This window comes from Dipodomys spectabilis, unplaced genomic scaffold, assembly GCF_019054845.1.
Source record: "Dipodomys spectabilis isolate Male_0828 unplaced genomic scaffold, ASM1905484v1 ptg000136l, whole genome shotgun sequence".
Classification (NCBI taxonomy): Eukaryota; Metazoa; Chordata; class Mammalia; order Rodentia; family Heteromyidae; genus Dipodomys; species Dipodomys spectabilis.
Genome location: NW_024870813.1, coordinates 4,649,979 through 4,672,356, shown reverse-complemented (window position 1 = coordinate 4,672,356; position 22,378 = coordinate 4,649,979). Strand labels below are relative to the sequence as shown.

Below are 22,378 nucleotides of genomic sequence, written 5' to 3'. Positions count from 1 at the left end.
GTTGGGATGGATTGCAAGGATTAGTATAGGTTCCCAAAAAGGCTAGTAAACAGATTTACTATTAGAGGTTTTATAAGTTATCTAGAATGATTGGCAAAATGATCTTTGGTGGTGATGTTATAAAAGCATACTTGCATGCTTATGTTTTAAGCTCTTCAAATCTATGGATTCCTCACATTTTTATTCAGCTAAACTCTAATTAAAAAAAAACAAATTGAAAGAAAAATGCATCTTTCTTAAACCTGTCTAGGCATTCTTGTCATTTTGTTCCTAAACCATAGCCTGTAACAACTACTTAGGTAATATTACATAGGTAATGTATAGGTACCACACTACTTTATATAAGAGACTTGAGACTTGAGCATCTTCAGATTTTGATATTCTTGATGGTCCTGGAGCCAGTCTGCCATTGAGAGTAGAAGAGAAATGTATAAACATAGAAGTACTTATAACCTGGCTTATGGAATTGTACAACTATTTAGTGATAACAATTATAATTTAAGAGGAAACATTAATATCCATATATTTTATCACGTGCTATACAGATTATATAGAATATTGGACCTATGTCAGTGATCAGTTACCCAAATGCTCATTCGATTCATCTGCAGAACTCTTTCCTACTTCAAGAAACATATCTATCTCTTAGGCTATCTTTCAAATAGAGCTAGCTGGTTAGTAAGCAACCACTAACTTTAAGATTGTCTCTGCTTACAGTTGTCTGGTCCTTACATCATTTCCTGAAACATCTAGGCCCATCTACGTTTTTATCCAATCACCATCTTTTTCCTCTTTCTTTCTTTTTCTTTTGGAGGGATGGGGTTCAGACTCTTTCTTTGTCCATTCAGCAGAGGTGAAAGTGATATGATACTGTTACCAGTCTCGGTATTATCATTCCATGTTGATCATTTCAAGCTTTCTTCATTTGTGTAAGTACCTATATTTAATACTTTTCTATTTCAGAGAGGTTTCTCTTTTCAGTTTTACCAAATTTAGGCTTCTCAGTATATGAATAGTATATGAGCTTATACATGAAGAGGTTAGAAGATATTAACACAGAAATTTCCAAAATCTTGTTAAATAGGACATTTTTCTTATAAGCATCTCAGATTGACTAAATTATGCCATTAAGTGATGGTGAGAAAATATTAAATTTTTGGTCTCCCTTTCATTATTATCTATACTGTAAGTGTGAAAGGATAAGATCCTACTTAATTTAAAAAAAGAAACGGTGGGCTGGAAAGGTGGCTCAGTGTTAGAGTACTTGCCTTGCATTTATAAGGCCCTGGGTTTGATTCCTCAGCACCACATAAGCAGAAAAAGGCAGAAGTGGAGCTGTGGCTCAAGAGGTAGAGTGCTCGCCTTGAGCTGAAGAGCTGAGGGACAGCACCCAAGACCAGAGTTCGGGCCCCATGACTGACAAAACAAAAAGGCTAAGCCAGGTACTGGTGACTCATGCCTGTGATCTTAGCTACACAGAAGACTGAGATCTGAGAATCATGGTTCAATTTCAGCCAGAGCAGGAAAGCACTTTGGGCAGCTTTGAGCACAGAAGCTCAGGGAAAGCAGTCAGGTCTTGAGCTCAAACATCAGGACAGGCACACACACACACACACACACACACACACACACACACATGCTAATAAAATGAAAACGTTCAATTCAAATGAACACATATTTCCATATTCCTTGGACACAGTAATCTTTTCTCTCAAATTCTATCTCCTCATCCAGAAAAGAGGAGCTGCAATGACATTTCCTTTGCCTCATTACAAAGGCGACATATCTAAGTTTTGGAAAGATCTTAGCATTTATTTATTTATTTATTTATGTATTTATTTATTTTTCCCCTGCTCAGTCTTGGTGCTTGAACCCAGGACCTCAGTGCTGCCCCTGAGCTTTTCTGTTCAAGGCTACAGCGCTACCACTTTCTTTAAATTTAAATTTTATTGTAAAGGTTTTGTGCATAGGGTTACAGTTACATAAGTCCAGAAATGAGTACACCTCCCTCATTTTCTCCTAGTTTTTCCCCTCCCAATCCCCTTTCCCCCTAAGTTATATAGTTCATTTCCAACCTAGTATTCGTTCATCATCCATTTCTGTGTTTCCTCTTCCCCTCCTGAAATCAGGTAAACATATATATATAAGACAAAGGATACAGAAATCAAAAACATAACAGAAGGAAATAAACTGAAGGAAAAAAATAACTGAAAACAGTACAATAAAAAACTTCTTGGAGTTCATTTCGATAAACATGATTGTATATGATCATATACTCATAGCTATTGAGCTCTAGTGATACTTTCCTAAGTACCACTTTGAGCCACAGCTCCATGTCCTGTTTTTTGGTGATTAATAGGAGATAAGCGTTCTCACAGACTTTCTTTCCTGGGCTGGCTTTGACCCGCAGTCTTCATCTCTAAGCCTCTGGAATAGCTAGGTTTATAGATGTGAGCTACCAACAGCCAGTTGTGGGGTGGGGCTAGGAGGCAGGGGAATGGCTACAATCTCTAAGCTTTTGGGCTAAAGGTAAGTGCTCTATCACTTTCTACAATAAGGTTAAAAAGTCTTATGGGGGTTTCCTGCTCATGGACTTTTTTGCCTGTGCTGAATATGAGCTATGATCCTATATCTCAGCCTGCTTAGTAGCTAGGATTACTGGTATGACCCATCCTTGGCTGGCAGCATTTATATTTTGCATAGAGTAAAGATCCCAAGAGGTTGATTCTTTATTTATTGATCTACCAGATGTGCAAATAATTTCTGGTCAATTTCTTTTTTAGATTAAACACCAATAAGAATATCACACATATTACTCAGGACTTGATTGACTGAATGTGACTCTCTCTTATTAACATTAGCAGAAAAAAAGTTGGAGACTTTTTATGTTTGAATTTATTTATCATCCTCTGAGCTTTCATTTCAATTTGTCTAACTCTCTTTTTAAATACTTACTCTTACTCCTTTTAAATAATTATTCTGAATTCCATTTTTATTTTACTGTTTATGAACATCTACTACATTTTTGTCACCATACCTATGTCAGGTTACATTTTCTTTGTTTTAATTAAGATTCAGCAATTACATCTATGTGATAGTTGAAATGTTGTCCCTTAAAATACCTACTCTAGGTTGCCTATCCTTACAAAGGTTTTGTATGGTTTTTTCAGTTCCTGTAAACATTCAGATTTAGAATAATGTTTTACTATCCTGTCTAGTCCAAGGTAATGGGTTTGATATTGTCACCATTTTTGACTGAGCTTTGTGACAAGAAAAAGAAAGAAAGAAAGAGAGGGAGAGAAAGCAAGAGTGGAAATAAAAATAAAAAAGAAAGAAAGAAAGGAAAGGGAGGAAGGTAGGAAAGAAGGAAGGTAGGAAGGAAGGAAGGAAGGAAGGGAGGGAGGGAGGTAGGGAGGGAGGGAGGCTGGCAGGCAGGCAGGCAGGCATGTTGTCACAACTTCTAGCCAGTTGAATTGTATAGCCTGCTCTTCAAAAGAACATATGTTTTCATTGGAATGATTCAGAAAACTCTGGCATCAGGCATGGCAGATGAATTTAGGATTAAGTCTTGGCTTTTTGACAGAAAGTGTGTAATAGCAGAGACAACACTGGATTTAGAAGCAGGATATGTAAGCCCTGGTCCTTGTTCTATCCCTGATGTCCTTTGAGGAGTTAGTCATCATCCCCTATAACTCCTTCCTCCACAGAATGATGTGGGTGGAACAGATGCTTTTGATTTATTCTATGTCCATGACTCTATACTATCAGAAATGTTTACATTAAAGTCAAAATGAACTATACAACTTGTGGATGGGTTGGGAGGGAAAAACTGCAAGAGAGCAAGGGTCTAAAAGAAATGCATTCTTTCCCTGACTTACATAACTATAACCCCTCTGTTTTTAGCATTGTCAAGTAAAAATAATGTTAAAAAGGCAAAATCTGTAACTAAATCTTGTTTAAGGCAGATGTTCTGGTTTTTTGTCTAAGATGCTCTATACTATTGAGAGATTGTTGTTATACAAAGTCAAATGAAGAAAAACTATGTCATAAAGAGTCAACACAGCCAAGAACTAGAATCACTTTTTTAAAATTTGTTTTGCTTTGTTGTCTGGGTCTTTGTTTGTCCTGGGTCTTGAACTCTGGGCCTGAGCACATTCCCTGAGTCCTTTGTTCTCAAGGTTAGTCCTCAACCACTTGAACCACAGCTCTATTTCCAGCTTTTTGTGGCTAATTGGGGGGTGAAAGTCTCACAGACTTTCCTGCTCAAGCTGGCTTTGAGTCTCCTGTGTAGCTAGGATTACAGGCATTAGACTCTGGCACCTGGCTAACATCATTTTTTTTTATAAATCTAAATTATTTGCATTTTATATGACAATATAACTAAGAATATTTTTACCTTAAAAATGGCTATGCATAGAAGCTTAAGCCTATAATGGTAGCCACTTGAAAGTCAGGGAAATTGGGAAACCTTAGTTTGAGGGTAGCTTGCCTGTATATAAAATTTCATGAAATTCCATCTTTACCACTGGCTGAGGGGGATGATGTGTGCCTATCTGTCATTGTCAGGGTCACAGGAAGCATAAGTAGAATGATTGGTAGTTCACGCTGGCTCTGGAATAAGAACAAGGCCCTACCTTGAAAATAGCTAAGGCAAAAAGGAATTGGCTCAGTAGTAGAGTGCCTGCCTTCCATTACCAGTACCAAATAGGAAAAAAAAAAGTAAATGAAGAAAAAAACAAAGGAGGAGGCAACAATGCTTGATAAAAAATGTACTCATTACCTTGCTCATGTAACTGTAACCCCTCTGTACAGTATTTTCACAATAAAAAAGCTTATTAAAAAATAAAGGGTTTGTAATAAAAAAGACACCAGCCATGGATTTATTCCTTTGTTCTAGCTCTCTTACCCCAACCCCTTACCTCCAACCATTCTCCAACCACATATTGGCAAACTGATGTAACTCCACCTATTTGGGAAAATGTCCTGTTTTATAGTTTTAGATCACTAAATCACGTATTTTTGTGTCTTCGTTTGCATTTTGTGTTTTAAATGAAAATATTAATATAATTTATGCAAATGGCACACATAAAATCCACAAAAATGACTAATTCAACATCATGCTACCACAGCCATAGATTTTGATTTGTTTTCTTTTGCATTTGGAGCATTAGCTTTGAAGGTGAGCCCCTTGTGCCACATCTTTCTATTTTGCCATCCCTGGCTCCATCACTCATCTCAGCTTCCAAAGTTGCTCTTAATGATACACTTAAGTGAATAGAGTAGTATGATTAAGAAATGGGAATTTTTCTGTAAAATTGAGGTAGGTCTAGCCACGGAGTCTCCTGGTTTTTTTTCTTAACAGAATTTGAGGCTCAGGGTAATGATTTTGTTTGAGCATCCATTTAAACCTACAAGCTTACACTGTGTACTTTTTTTTTTCAAGTCCAGACCTTACTTTCATCTCCTTCTGAGTTGACCGAGGCTTTTAATATGAAATCACTTTCCTTTCAATCCCAAGCTGCCTTCTTGCTGGTGAATGTCATACATAATGAAAGATTATATCCATTTATCCTCAGCAGTAAATCATTTAACACACAAGGGAGATGTATTATTGTGAATTCTGATCAAAGAAGCCCACTCCCTTTCACTGGCAGAAATACTGCCCCCTTGTTGGTGGATTGTGCAATACCCTGAGAGAAACAGGAGAAATTATGCTGTTGGATGAAGGTTTGACAACTCCAGGGGTTTTAAAAATGACTTTTAAAACAGTTAGGCTTCACGTAGACCCTTCTATGATCCAGGCTTGTGAACTGTAAAAGTGTTGTGTACCGCCCCCATCCCCACTTAATTAAATCAGAAAGCTGTGAGATTTTTTTTTTTAATTTTTTACAGCTTGTTCTGTGATGTCTGCAAACCAATTCCTGAATGACACTCTGGATACTTTGCTCCTTTTCTTAGAGAGACAATAATTATTATCGCTTCTTTCTGATGCATGCTGTGAGTGGTTTTATCAGTTCATTTGCTAATGAGCTCTTTCTCTCTTTTATAATGCCAGTCATCAGGATGTCTTTTAAACAAGAATCATCTCCCAGATTTCATTTTCTTTTCACTCTCCAGGAGCCAGCTTGGTGCTGGTTTTGCTCATGAGAATCACCCACACCACCCAGAGAACAAGGCTGATCTCTTTGATCTCTTGTGGCTAGCTTACTCTCAGAGTTTCCTGCCCACCTGCTCAGTGAGCTTCAGAAACGACAGCTCAGTCCTTCAGAAGACTCACTCTTATTGTTTGATCTTTGGTTTTAGGATATCATGGCCCTGTATTACACATCTATGTTCACTGTTTTTTACATTCAATAACATGTAAATGCCTCAGTATTAAAACTATCTAGAGTAGAATGAGATGGAGAACAAAGAGAAAAAAAACAGGGCCTTTTTGCTACTACCTCGCTTGGGCTGTAAGCCAGAAACCTCTTATGGCTTATTCCGATTTTACGCAAACTAGAAGCTTGTGATTCACACAATCAAATCAGAAAGCGGCACTCCCCATTTGCAACAGTTGCATTACAGTACTTCATTTGTTCATCTCTCTCACCCTATCACTGTTTTGGCTATTAAAGAAGGAGATATTAAAAACATGCATCCTACTCTTTTACACCATATGAGTTCATATCGTGACTTGTCGGGCTATATAGAAATGAGTGCCATGTGTTCAAACAGATTCCTTATCATGAAGTCACAACATCACTATCCAGATTCCATTTTGCTTCCAAAAGGATAAGATCAAATACTACAGGTGTGACACTTCAAAATTATTTATCTGAAATCTATGTTTAGCTAGTGTCCTACATTTCATCTGGCAACCTTCCATCCATGAGTCTGGGGCCTTTGCTACTCTGGAGATGTCATTCCCCCACCTTGGTAACTGCTGTGGACAGACTTCTGCCTACTTTTCATAGGGAAGCACAACTCCCCAGTAAAATTGTGTCTAGACATACAGTCTTTAGAAGGCAATTAAGATTAAAGGAAATCTTAAGGATGTGGCCTTGATTCTACTAGAATTGGATTTTGAAAGAAGAGAGGGGAAAGAAATAGTAGGCATAATGAAATAGCAGTCATCTGCAGTTCAATCACAGAGAATATGTCAGATACTGCCACCCAAGAGTGCTCCTTCATTTTGAACTCCCATTAAGAAGTACGAAAAGGAAGGTGTGTTAGCTCATGTCTGTCATCCTAGCTACTTAAAAAGCTGAGATCTAAAGATCATGATAGGAAAGTCCATGTGACTCTTTTCTCCAAATAACCAACAAAAAGCCAGAATTGTGGTGTGACTCAAGTGGTAGAGTGCTAATCTTCAGAAAACAACAACAACAAACAAACAAACAAAACTAAGGGACAGTGCCCAGTCTCTGAGTTCAAGCTCCAGGACAAGTATCAACAAATCTAAGAAAAATAGGCATTAGTTGTTCAAAGCTAAGATAGTTTGTTAGAACAATAGGACCTGAATAAAAGTAATTTCAGGATGCCTTACTCATGCTTCACCTAATTTTCTTGCTAAACTGGGAGCTGACATGTATAGTCTGAGTCAAATAGTTTTATAGTTCTGAGCAAATAGAGAAAAATGAAAGTAGACAAAATCTGTGACTTCCTAATTTCTCCATCTTGTAACAGGGAAGGGGTAACATTGGACCTTGAATTCTGGCCAACCATTGGCCAAGAAATGTCATGGAAATTTTGAATTAACTAATAAACATGTAAGGGACTTTCCTGACTTTGTTCTTAGAAGCCAAACTGACCACAATTGTATAATCAGTAGTTACATTTATAAGAAATAATGGCTGTGTTTTTGCATGAGCCTACATGCACATATCCTAAATCAAGGTTTACCTCATTCAGAGATGAGCACCTGAAATCTCTAGGAGATTATTCACAAGTTTCCAGTACCCTTGTAAATTACAGAATTGGAGTTCATCCTGTCCCAGACATACCTTTTTCTGTTTTAACAGGCTCAGGTACTAAGACATTATTATCACAGCTTTTTTTCAAATTGAAGCAAAATTCCATCCACCCTCCATCTGTCATTGTTAGCCTCTCATCCTCATGGTCATTGAGATGATATCCAAAATACAGAAACTTCCCTCGAAGAAGTTAAACTCTTATGTTGTTAATTATTTTCTCATGTTGACAAAAGATTATTTTTACTTCAGATGCATTAACATCAAAACTAAAATACATAGGATGGAATATTTGGTCCCAGTCACCTCTTTCAGTAATATTGTTCAGCTTGCTACTGTGGATGGATAGTGAGGCCTGAAGTGACCTTCATAAGCAAGTAGGGATCATCATCTTTATAAAGCTTGAAATATACAGTCAGATGATAATTATATATGAATGAATGAATGAGTGAGTGAATAAATGGGTTCCTGGATCCCTGAAACTGACCCATGATGTACACCTGGTACTCTATACCTTGTTGGAAAGACCTTTTGGCATAGTGATCACATATTTGTTATTCTATTTGTTTCAGGCTTAAATTGTTTCTTTTCTGTCTGGCTCAAATTGTGACTGAAAGCAATATACTTTCTGGATTTGAGCAGATGCTGAACATTTTGCAGAATTTAAATTTTACTAAGGGAATAACTTTTTTCCAACAAATTCTCATGCTTTTGTTTTTAAAATTGTATGGTTAAGTAGTTGTAGAAAGAGGTTACAGTTCCATCAAGCAGGTTGTGAGTACAATGTGTTTTGACCCATGTTACCTCTGCCACCATTCTTCCCCATATTCACCCTCTAATTGTACAGTTTAATTTTTACATAATGTACATTAAATATAATGACAGCTTATGTTGTTTTCTTCACATAATGAGATATAACTTTGCTAACAAGAAACATCATTAGATGTGACAGTTGCTTCAGGTCTGGAATTTGTGGTATATTTGAAAGTGATATATAACTTATTGAAAATCATCCTTGAGTTACAAAGCAGTTACTATTCTGTAATTTATAATAATTCAGTTCCCAATTTTTCCTTTTGTTGTAGCAAGACTTTAACCACAGCGAATCCACAGGTAATTCTAATACTGATTGGTTAACTTAAATTTTTCGCTATCTTAATTAGTGTTCCTTCTTAAATAAGACCACTTAATTAAATTTTCAATTCAGCTAAAAGAAAGTTAGACTTTAATCAGCGTCACAATATTCTCCATAGTCAAACCAGCTTCAGTGACAAGTGGCTGGGGACTGAATTTGTTCTGACACATTAGTGCTTTTGAGCCATTAACTCTAGGCTCAAGATCTGCATCTGGAATGATGCTTGTCCCAACTAGCACATACTAGGCCTGCTTTGGAATTCTGGCTCCCACATTTGCCATCTCCTTGCTGCTGGGCAATCTGATTTGTCTTCATAGGAATCTCCTCTTTGTTTTCTTTGTCTAATTAGTTGGCTTGTGGGAAGAGGGGACTTTAAAAACATGTCTTGTTTTGACATTGAGGATAGTTTGTGAATAATCATTGTTACTATCCTTTGAACTACGTGTGTGCAGTGCTCAACCTCACCATCAACCCAGCTCCTGGAAATCATTATACTCTATAACCATTCTTTATGCTCAATTGAGGTTTTTTTGGTGTTGTTATTTGCTTGTGCCAATACTGGGGCTTGAACTCAGGGCCTTGAAACTGTCTCTTAGTTTTATTTGGTCAAGGCAGTACTCTACCACTTATGTTACAACTTCACCTTTGGCTTTTTGCTGATTAACTGGAAATAAAAGTATCATGGACTTTTTCTGCCCAAGCTGCTTTCCAATTATTATGTTCATATCTAAGGCTCCTGAGTAGCAACAATTACAGGCATGAGTCACCAGTGCTAGTCAGAGTTCAACATTTCTGAATTCTACATCTGAGCTTCTTTATTTAAAACAATGTGCTCCAAGCTCATCTATGCTGCCACCAGTGACAGAATTTCCATTTCTTTTTGGATGAACACTTTTCTATTTTGGATATATACTATATTTTCTTTAGTTATACATTCATGGTTAGATATTTAGGTTGGTTCTATGCCTTGGTTAATATGAATAATGCTACAATGGTCATAGAAATACAGCTATCTGTTTGACATACTGCTTTTGTTTTATTTGAATATATATTCACAGTATTTCACGAGATTGATGGAATTTCAAGCTTTTGGGAAAAAAAGCTTGCATATTGTTTTCCATAATATCAACAATAATATAAAATCTACTAGTTAATGTATGAGAGAAATAAATCCAAGAGGTATATTGTATATATGATGACTATAGCTTAAACCGAGACATTATATACTTAAAATTGCTAAGAAAGTAGATTTTAAGTGCTCTTGATAAGTACTGAGGTAATACATGTTACTTAGTTTGATTCATTGTTCCAAAATACATACATGTTTCAAGACACCAGGTTGTTCTTGATTAAATAAATGCATACAACAGGTGTTTGTCACTAAAAAGGAAAGAAGTTATCATTATTAGTAGTAATTTTCCTAAAGTCTTCAGAGTACTAACTGTTGAGATCATTTTTAAGACAATATGACCCTCAAGACACTTGTTTTAAATCAGTGCCAAGTATCCAAGTTTGCTTAAGGATATTTTGTGATTGGATAATACTTTACAAATCTAGGTCTTTCAAGTGTGTTTTATGAGGGATGGGACAGCCTGGAGGATTTAACTCAGGGCCTCACACTTCTCACACTTGCTAGGCTGGTGCAACATGGAGTCACACTAGCTTCTATGGTTACTTGTAGGATAAGATCTCACCTCCCACCTAGACACCCACCTAGGCACACCTCCAGCTATGATACACCTGCATTAGGCTGGCTGCCATCACTGGCATCACAGGCATGAGACATGAAATCCAGATTGCTTTCTGTGCACAGTCTCACCAACTTTTCACACTATGTTCCTCCTAATCTTATCTTCCTATGTATCATGGAATGATAAATAAACATCATCTCACAAGCCTGGTGGGTTAAGAAGAGGTCTCACTAACTTTTCTATTTTGGCTGGTCTGGGACCATGATCCTCCTGTTCTCAGCCTCCAGAGTAGAAAGGACTTCAGGAACCACTAGTGTTTAGATTCTATTTAGAAAAATATATGGCATTGTTGCATTATGATATTTGTACTAGATATCCAAATACTTAGTCTTAAATAAAGTGTGGAGCACATAGCATTTTATGTAGCTATTAGTTTTCCTTGATAGATATCAGAAGGCTCCATCAATAAAGCAAATACTTTAAAGTCAACCCAGTAACTCTGTATGTAGTTCAAATACTGCAGTCTGACCTTGGAGTAAAATAATCTCTGATCCTTTGCTTAAAAAGTTGGGATGATGATTTGAAGAATAGTAAAAATTAGCACTAGTTGAATGCTTACCATGAATCATAAGTATTTTGCCATTGTGTCCTCTTTATAATTCTAGTAGGCAGCTACTGTTTTTAATCTGCTTTTACCAAGGAAGGAAAGGAGACACAGAAAATCTAAGTAGTGACTAAGAATAGATGTAGCATTCAAAGTCCAAAAAGCCTACCATCTACCTCATAATTGTTAAGGTATTTGTATTTTCCCCAAAGAAAGGTTTGCATTGAGAATGAAGAAGTTTGGAAGAGAAGAATACCTACAGAAATTATTCCTTTTAAAAAATAAGCATTTAATAAGTCTCTTAACATTGTCAGGCTTATGAATACAGACCACCTATTTACTTCCCTGTAACATCAAAGAAAAATGGCCACTTTTATTCCCAGGATAAAAATTTCTGCAGTCAGGAAACACAACATACAGTTTGTCTCCACCATTTACCTATTGACATTCACTGATTTCTACTATTTAAAAGTGAATACATAAACTCAAGTTCCCAAGTAACAAGTATTTAGACTTCCCACAGAAATATTGGCAGAGACAAAGGTTTACATAGTAATTGAGGGAAACATTTTAACAGATTTTCACTCCAAATTTCATTATATAAAGTCTATCTTTCCATTTGTTTCAGTTGCCCTGGAACTTGAACTCTGGACCTCCCACTCACACTTGTCTTTAAGCTCAAGGCTGGAGCTCTACCACTTGAGACATACTTCTTCTTCCAGCTTTTTGCTGATTAATGGGAGATAAATATCTTAGGTGTGTCTTCCCCAGACTGGCTTTGATGCAATCTTCAGATCTTAGACTCTTGAGTAGCTAGGATTATGGACGTAAGCCACCTGTATGTAGTTCATCTTACTTTCTTTATACAGCTGTAACCTGTTTCTCCTGTCCTGAGCATGCTCCCTGATCTTTTCTATCTACTTGTAGAGTCAATATATACCTATGAACCAGTCATTGTTGGCCACCCAGGCAGGAAAGTCATGAGAATGTTATCTCCAAGAGGCCACCAAGAAGCCAGAAATGGAAGTGTGATTCAAGTGGTGCATTGCCAGCCTTGAAAGTAGAAAAAAAAAAGCTCAGGGACAATGCCTAGGCCTGAGTTCAAGCTCCAGGACCAGCAGAGAAAACAAACAAAAAGATTCTATGAGACAACTGGGAAATAATTGCATTTCCAAGTTACTGAATTAATTCCTCAATGTTAATATAGTTTCTATGATGCAAGGCTTGTAGGGGATAAAGAAATACGGAAAATGGGAGTAGATAAATTAGAGAAGGTTTGAAATCATGACAGTAGAAGAAATAATAGATTATCAATGTGGGTGAGGCAAGCTCTGTGCATTATCTTTGAAAGTGTGTCATTTACTTTTAAAACTACCTATGAGTTTCTCCATGTTATTAATTCTATCAGGTTTAAATAGGAATACACAGGAAGGCTCTTTATTCGTATATAACTGTCTCATGTTTTTTCTTTCAAAAAGAAAACCTACACAAATCAGGCAACACAATAGTATATCTCAAACTATCTCATCATTATACTGGCACAGGCTCACCAAACTCAGTGGGTGTAGGAGATGTACACTGAGAGATGCTTCTCCCTTTGCAATTTTTCTTTAATAGTGTCACAAATCCTACCCATTTGCCTGCCTGGCCTGCTCACAGCATTCCATCTTCACATTTGGATGAGCCTGAACTTCACTAGGTGATATATATGTGTGATTTTTAAATGAGAATTTTAATATGTTATTTTTCAAACTCAGCACCAATTAGCAGTGACTCCTGCCTGGTTCACACGGGTGCAGGGCTTGTTACTTATGGGATCACAGGGTTCCCAGTGGGTATTCTAAGCCCCAGTTAGGTTGCTTCCCTATCAGCTGCCTTTCTTTTCTCCTGGCCCTAGATAGGCAAGGAAAGCAGCAGGAAACTGCTCTGGCCCTGAAAGTTTCCTGAGCCCCCAGGAGGCCAGAATGCTTCAGGCAGCTTCTCCTACTCATGGCAAATCAGATTAAGACTTGGAAAAAAATATTCTTCAAACCTTTCCCCCTGTTTTCTTTTCCACACACACGAATGGAATAATGGCTTTTAAGTCAGGAACAACCGTTAGAAAGCAAGCCAACACAAAAACAGCACTTCCCCTTAAAAGCTGCTAGCTTCCTACCATAGGGTTTTCATATTAAATAAAGATACAAATAGTGAAAGGGTACTTAAAAATCCCTCCCTCCCCCGGCGCGTGTTGGAAATGAAATCTTCAGAATGTAAATGCAGACGCCTAGTCCTAACTAGCACGTCACTCAAGATTGTAAAGGAAAAAAAAAAAAAAAAACGAAAAATTTCTCAGGAATAGAGTAGTCTGAATCATCAAGGCATGCATTCTGAAAACAGAACGCTAATTTTATTTTCGTTATCATCCATGTGTTTCAGTCCATCCTAAGTATCTTCTGAGTTTTTTAAAAAAGCCAACCACATGCTTTCTTTATGTCATGTGCAATAATCTTTTAAAAGGTTATGAAAATAGGATTCTGCATGAAAAAATTTTGTTTTGAGTAGTTGGTGATATTTCTGAGAGGTCTTTGTTCTTTACTGGAGGAGGAAAAAATGGCCAAATTCAGTTCCGAGTGCCGGCTTTGGAAGGTGTTGAAGAGAGCCTGCCTGATTACCCAAATTCCAATTGGGCACCCAATAAAAGATAGAAAAATCACCTATGCACCTTTCAATTGTGACTCCAGTTGCAGTAAACCTCGTCTAATAGTTTATTGCACCCAGCAAACAAAGCCTATTTTAAGGGAAGAATTCAGAGCTCCCTTCTCTAACAGAACTGCAGCTTTTATTTATTTATTTTTCTTGTCAGTTTCATAGATTTCTAACAACCAGAGGATTGTTTTCGAAATCTGATTTTTATGCCAGTGTCACAATTTCCACCTCTGTAAGTAGAACAGATTTCATCCCAAGAGCAACAATGGTTGCTTCCTTGCTTAACTCGAGCATGACAGATTAAGCTTCAAGCAGACCAGAAAATGCCACCTTTCACTGAAGGAGACAGAGCAGCGTTTGCAGTCTCTTCGGTCTTATTTGTTCCTGGAACTGGCAGCTGATCTATGGTGCTGTCCATGCCAGCCATGCTAGTCCTGATTGAGGGAGCTGGGGAGGGTTGCATGACTGTCGGAGGCTATGGCTCATTGCCCACGCGTTCAGGCAAATTCCTGGCCTTCCCATTGTCGTCTGCCTTGGGATAGTTGCTTTGTGCCATGCCCAGCAGACACCAGACACTCTACACATGTTGGCTGAAAAGAAAAAGGGGAAGAGAAAAATGTGGGCTTAGGAAGATGCCTCTTTGACTTTACCGGATAAATGCTGATGGTGTCTTTGGCAAAGTGCTTGGGTGATGTGGGGATGGGAAGAAACACTAAGAGGCAAACTCAAAAATGCCAAGTGAGTGAATGAGCAAGCTAATAGGACATGCGGAAATGGAAAAGGCAGTCGCCCAAGTCTGTAATTGGTGTATTATATTAGAAAGCATTTTTTATAAGAAAAACGGTACTTGCAGTGTGATCGTTCTGAATGCATTCTAGAGACTGGTGTATTACATAAACATATTTACACCTGTTTTGGGAGTTATCATAGAAGGATGACCATTATTCAGACTTCTGACCAACACATCTGAGATATTTTTAAATTAGGTATGGCCTATGACGGTAAAAAGAAACACTATTTTTTCATAGTTTTGGTGTTTTACTTTATATAGATATAAAATATAGACTCTGCCTGTCAATATCGGAAACAGACAGAATCAAATAACAGAAAAGCTTGAATATACTATTCTTACATATGCTCATTGCTGGCTCTTTTACTGGTTAAGATGTTGAAAGGAGTCCCATGCATATATTTTTTTCTTTTCTCTTCTCAGGTGCAAAGAAGGCTACCAAGGAGTCCGCTGTGATCAATTTCTGCCCAAAACCGACTCCATCTTATCAGATCCAAGTAGGTCAAGGCTTTTTCTTTCCTCTAATGCAATACATAGGCAGCCTTTGTCTCTGAGCAAGGGTTGTTAATGCTGCTGAAGATGATATTACATGGCTGTGTCTCGGAAAGTTGCCAAGGTCAGAAGGTGGGGATAAACATTAATGTTGAAAGCATGCTCAGAGGCAACTGCTTTTGTCTTCTCCAGGGAGACTGGATTCTACTTCTAACCTCTGGGGAGCTGACTTTCAGTAAATCATGCCGGCTTTTCTCACCCCAATAGTAAGGATAGAGAGCAATAAAAGAGCTTATTATTTACCCAAAACAATAATACAAAAACTCCATTATTGCCTGGCGCTGGTGATTGATACGTATAATTGTAACTACTCAGGAGGCTGAAATATGAGGATCTTGGGTCAAAGTTATCTTACACAGTAAAGTCTGTGATACTCTACTCTCAAATTAACAAGTAGAAAGCTAGAAGTGGTTCAATTGGAAGAGCCTCAATGTCAGGCAAAAAAGGCAAATGAAAGTTACTAGGCAATAAATTCAAATCCTAGAACCTACAGGGAAAATATAAAATATCAAAAATTGCTGGGCTCTGGTGGCTCAACCTGTAATTCTAGCTACTCAGGAGGCTGAGATCTGAGGATCACGGTTCAAAGCCAGCCCGGGCAGGAAAGTCCATGAGACTCTTATCTCTGATAAACCCTCAGAATACAGGAAAGTAGTGCTGGGGCTCAAGTGGTAGAGTGCTTGCCTTGAGCTGAAGAGCTCAGGGGCAGCACCCAGGCCCAGAGTTCAAGCCATACAACCGATTAAAAAAAAAAAAAAAGATCAAAGATTACATTGTCATATGGTTTCTGACACTGTAGATAGCAATTTGTAATAATAGTAAATATATTAAAATATACCTCATTGCAATAAAAAGTATATATTTGAACCTGCATGAAAACATTTCAAACAACTTTGAAAATCCCATTCACTCTGCATACCATTCTTTGTACATGAGGACTTCAGTGCTAAAGAAATTATATTTTTCTTCATGAGATAATACAATTAACCACTAAGAAAACTTGCATTGCATGATGGTGTTTATACATGGATCAAAAGTAACTTACAACCAAATGCTCAGTTCCGATTAAATGTGAAATTTTAAACTATATTTTTATATAGTTGTCTGCTCTTTTAATTGCTACTACAGTTGAATCACTGCTAAAGAATGGAGATTTTTTTTAATTGAATAAACCAGGTTTAGTTCAGGAAGGATAATAACAGATATGTCCAAATCCTAAGGCAATGATATTGTTTTGCATTAAACATGCATACCACAGATTTCAGCAAATACTTTGGTCAACGAAAATTAGAAGTTGCTCTGCCAGTATGGATTTTGCCAGATAATAAACATGTCTAGCCATCTTTTAGCATCTTCTTAAAATATGTATTCTCATTTTTGTTGTTTTTATTAGCTTAAACTCATTGTGTGGGGTGGGATATTATATTATTATGTTTCCAGCCATATTTAAAACATATTTCAACCAATCTCACCCCCTCAATCACTCTCCCCTCTTCCCCTTATTAAGACAATTATATCTTGCTTTTCTTTAAGCATTTCAAGCCACTTTCCCCCAGGGCAAAAACAAAGTTATTTAAATAAGAATAAATGTACTTTAATTTAAATATGTTTTCTCTTATCCAGATACCCTGACTAAATACTTTTTTCTTTGAAAATTTAGCTGTGGAGAGAAACGTGAAGGTTTTTGTAAAACTGGGAGCAATCTAGCCAAGGATATCTTTGTTCTCTCAAGTGTGACACACAGAACTCTGGGAATTATCCATATGGCGTATGGTTACTACAGGGTCCCTGTCCTTCTTAGCTGGTGCTTGTTACGCTGCTCTCTAAGTGACTACTCTGGTTGTAGCTGGGAACCCAGATCTGGTATATTAGGAAGTATGAATAAAAGAACAGAATTGATGATTTTTTATTATTTTTCTGTGAATTTTTTCTTTTCTCAATATTGCTTGTATCCCCTCCCCTCCCCCGCATACCCCTCCTCCCTCCCATCCCAGCCCATCCACAGATTCTCTATTATATCTACTTTCCTTCTTTGGTTTCTGTTTACTGCCATCTTTCCACATTTTACTCTCTTTTTTTCTTTCATTCTCTCCTCTTCCCTATTTTTCTTCATGCTTTCCTTTAAAAAAAAAAATACGGGTCTGTTCAATGCTTATCAAGTACAGGATCCTGGGTAAGGTATTGCTTATGACAACAAGTGGGCAAATAATGTTTCTTTAAACAAGCTAATCAAATCTTGCTGTAGAATTGGTTACCATACTGTAGTTGTGTAGGTTGCATAACTGAATCCATTTATGAGTGGGTGCTACTCAGAGAACATTAGAATCAGGGATGAAGACCCCAAACACGCAGTTCATACCAATATTAAGTGTAGAAGTACTTACAATGGTGAAATAAACATAGGAATATTTTAAATAGCAGACAAAAAAATCTATCTTTACTTGAGCTATCTTTTTGAACATCTTGCCTGTGATATTAATTTGCCATTAACAATGGCAGGTTTGTGAAATTTTCTACTGCATAAAACTACAAAATACAAATAATTTATTTATGTTGTTGCTTTTTTATGGCTAGTTCTTGAATTCAAGGCCTGGGCATTGTCTCTTAGCTTTTTGATCAAGGTTGGGGCTCTATCACTTGAGCTTTACTTCTAGCTTTTTGGTGGTTAATTTGAAATAAAAGTCTTATAAACTTCCCTGCCCAGGCTGGCTTCAAACTGCAATTTTCAAATCTCAGACTCCTGACCTACTTAAGATTACATGTATGGGCCATGAGCACCTAACACAAACTTATTTTTATATAAGACTGAAAATAACCACAAAACCCCCTAACCTCTGCATCTTTTCACCTAAAGGCGAAAAAGAAATGTACTAAAATGCTCAAAAGAACTTCATATTATTAACACAATATTAGCTTTTTTCTGAATACATTTCAAAAGCTGTCAGTTTTTAACATCCATAGATTTTCCTCTTATTTTAATTAATGTATCTTAATAAAGGGTTTTGTTTTGACATGTCCATAAATGCATATAAAGTACTTTGATTAAAATGAACATCTTTTATTACTCCTCTCTATTCCTTCCCCTTTTACAACAGGAGATTTCATTCCTCTTTTTGTTTTTCTGCTAATAGTGTGTACTCAAGGCTTTTCACACAAGGCTCGTGCTCTCCACACTTCCAATTTTGGGTTTTGGTGGTTAATTGGAGATAAGGTTCTCATGGCCTTTCCTGCCCTGGATAGCTTTGAACCCTGATTCTCAGATCTCATGCTTGGCTATAGATTTTTTTCTTATTATTAGATTTTCATAAACTCAGGCTAGCAGGGAGGATCTTGGAAACTGCCCACATTTTATAGATGTGGAACATAGGCCTCAGAAATGCTAAATAAACTTCTTCAAGGTCACATGGAGAGTGAATGCTGGGGTCCAAATCACTCTGGAGCCCGACCTCCCCATTGAAGCTCTTTCTTGGCTCTCTTCCTCTAGTTATTTTCAACAGGACATTTATCACTCTAAATTTCATTGACTGAAACTCAATGACCTGCGGCAAACATCATTCTAAGGAACAATATTTGCACAATTTTCATATCTTAATGCGGCAACTTGAGCTTCCATAGAGATTTAAATCCCTAACGAAATTTCCTTGTCAAATTTCTTTTTGAAGAATTGTTTAATTTACTGCTCATGATATCTTTGGGATGACTTTATGCTCAAGAAATCAGCTTTCCTTCAATACCTTCTCTCTGTATTTGCCTTTCTTCTTTTCTAGAGTTTCTTTCCTATTTCCCTATGTCCCTATGTACTCTCCTTACTGTCACCCCTATTACAAGGGGTTCAGAGTCTCTGCTTGGGTTGATCAGCTTTATATATATATATATATATATATATATATATACATATATATATGTATATATATATATAGGGATATATATATATATATATATCCATAAACATATACTCCTGCATATATACATATGTTACATATGTATCAATGTATGCTGTACATATATGTATATAAATACATGTATGTGTATATGTATTTATGTTCCACAAAAGTATGTAATACTTGTATTTCATACTTAAGATTCTCTACACTAAAAATGTTATTAGTTTTATGATGAATTATATATTCATGGGTCATTATGAAGATAACAATCACACTGATAAATGCTTAGTTAAAAGTCACACGGATTAGCATGGAAAACAGGGAATCTGGGTATTGTTGAGATGAGGATTGTTGGGAAAGTGTTCATCCATCCATTTATTTGTTCTTTCAGAAATTACTGAAGGGTAAGCACTGATGTAAACAGATGACAAAGCAAAACAGAGAAATAACTCTAAAAGAAAGTTAGGTAGTGTTAAAATGATTTAGTAAGGGGTAGTTATTTTGAGTATGACCAAAAATGGCCACCATTAAAAAAATAGGTCCAAATGATAAAACAAAAAGATCCTGTGGGAAAAAGAACATTTGATGAGAGAATCAGCCATGACAAAAACCCTAAGCCTGGGATCAACCTGATATAAGCAAAAGTGAACACACACTGCATGTAATAGAATGAGTGATAGAGTATATTTGATGAAGAGAAGTGTGAGCATACAATCGGCATCTTCACTAGAACGCCTTTCAGAGTGGCAGTCTCCACACTGTATAATAACAGTTCTGTAATAGGCATATGGGCCTGTCTGAGGAAAATGGACTTATGATACATTGGATTAGTGTTTATCAACCTGGAGCAAGTTTACATCCCAGGGGCCATCCTCAGTATCAAAACATTTTCAAACATTTGTGATTGTCACTACTGCATCTAGTGGTAGGAGGCAGATGCTAAGCAAAAAATACTGTAATGCCCAAGGTGGTCCCCAAAGCAAAGAATTATCTGACTCCATCTGTCACTAGTATAGGAAAACTGTAGGCATACATCCAGCCATATGAAAATTTGAAAATCAGGGCGAGTGACCCAGATGTTATACACATTGTGATGTGAAGCCTTCGGAGATCTTTAAGGAAAAGTCACTTGTACAGTCTTAAAGGGTTCCCTCAGAATCTGTTTGTCTAACACAGGAACGAGAAATAAGACCAGAATTTAGGAAATCTGTTAACATGTTGACTTGAACTAGGATGCTACTAATAGAAGCTGGGCATGGTAGCACATACCTGTGACTATCAGTATAAAGTCAAGAAGGATCATGAGTTTGAAGCCAGTCTGGGAAAAGTGAGGGAGACCTTATCTCAAAAACAAAAGTAAAAACAAATTAAAAACAAAAGTCAGAAGGTAGAATGGGAGTTGAGGGTCCTGGGGTAGAGAAAACTGTGTCTGAAAATAATGCCAACAGACAAGAGAAATAGAGTACAGAAAAGATGTTTGGAATAAGGGCAAAAGAGAAATCAGAAATAACTTTCATTAGAGCTTGAACTTGGTGAACGCTGTTCCTGTGGCTGAGACTGTAACATCCTGACCATGTTTAACAGCAAACAAGAGCTGTGCTTCAATGGGATGTGGCTGAGCTGTCTGTTTATTTACAGGCTGGCGATCTGGACAAAGGTCAAGTCTGGGCTTACAGATGCATGGCAAATCCAGGCACAGATGTTAATTAAAACTATGGAAAGGATGTGGTCCTGGAAGTAAAACAAATTAAAATACACCACAATATAGGGCGAGGTTAGTCATGAATTTCACTGGAATTAAGAAAACAAAAATAAAGTAGAAATGTCAAAAGTAGAGAAAGAAATCAAAAGAAAGAAGGAAGGGTGAGTTGTTTCACAGACAGATGAATGAATGTAAGAAAAGAGATTTTTTAAAGAACCATTCTGTGGTGGAAGAGGTAAACTTGGTTGAAGTGCATTGAGTGCATGTGGAAATAACCCCCCCAAAACCTCACCATACTACAAATGTATGTATGCTAATTTCAAAATGAATTTTGTTAATGAAAACAATTTACAAAAGAGCACTTGTGTTAATGTTACCAGACTGAGGTGAAGATTAGTCCCTATAAATGTAGGGACTCTTCACTTAGAGTCCTTGACTTTGATCACAGAATAAGAATTTCTGGGCAAGTCACAATGATAAGAAAACTTGGCAGAGGTTTATTGAGTAAGTAAGCAAGCAGACAAACAGAAGGGGCAGGGGCATACTCTAACAAGAGTGTGGGTTCTCTGGAAGGGAGATAGAGAGACACATACACCTAGGTCGTTAGGGGTGTTTATATGGTAAGGCAAGGGAGTCTGACTTCAAAGTTATGCAAAGCTAGGTTTTTCACTTTTGTTCTAATTACTCATGTTACTTTCTGAGTTTCTGGATATTCTGGGGACATTTCTTCCAGGTATGGATGCATCCTGCCATAAAACAGATCATTATCCTTGAGATAAGGAGGCCCCTGCTATCTGCATTTTGGTAGGAAGTTGCTTAAGTTTTGGGGAAACATTTTTCTCAGGAAGGCATATTATTCTGTCAGACAAGTGATAATTCTTGGAGTGAGAAATGCATCTCTCAGGAAGAAATACATCCTGTTGTCTCTCTTTGAAGGAAAGAGGGCATTTCTGTGTTTCTAAATACCGTATTTCTGAGTTCCCTTACCAGGCTTCAGCTTCTTCAATTACCCTGTCTCATTAGGAGTTATGTCCCAAGGTTGTTGGAGAAGGAAAGGAAAAGAAAGGAAAAAGAGAGTAAAGGAAAGAAAAAAAGGAAGGAAGAAAAGGAAAGAAGGAAGGAAGAAAAGGAAGGAAGTAAAAGGAAGAAAGGAAGGAAGGAAGGAAGGGAGGGAGGGAGGGAAGGAGAGAGGGAGGGAGGGAGGGAGGGAGGGAGGGAAGGAGGGAGGGAGGGAGGGAGGGAGGAAGAAAGGGAGGGAAAAGAAGGGAAGGAAAGACAGAAAGGGAAAGAGCGAAAGAAGACAAAGCAAAACGTATAACACATTATGTTCTAAGACCACCAAAGTAGATATTGGTTGAAGCATAGTAAAGTTAAGTAATT

At 37.2% G+C, this 22,378-nt stretch overlaps 1 protein-coding gene across 7 annotated transcripts in view; it reads left to right on the top strand.

Annotated features, from left to right (window-relative positions):
• Nrg3 (neuregulin 3) overlaps nucleotides 1–22,378 on the top strand; it is a 1,012,378-nt gene that overhangs the window by 767,852 nt on the left and 222,148 nt on the right. For all 7 annotated transcript variants that reach the window (XM_042690311.1, XM_042690313.1, XM_042690312.1 and 4 more), the window contains exon 3: nucleotides 15,284–15,357. In XM_042690311.1, coding sequence (XP_042546245.1) covers nucleotides 15,284–15,357 — 74 coding nt within the window. The remainder of the gene's footprint in view (nucleotides 1–15,283; nucleotides 15,358–22,378) is intronic.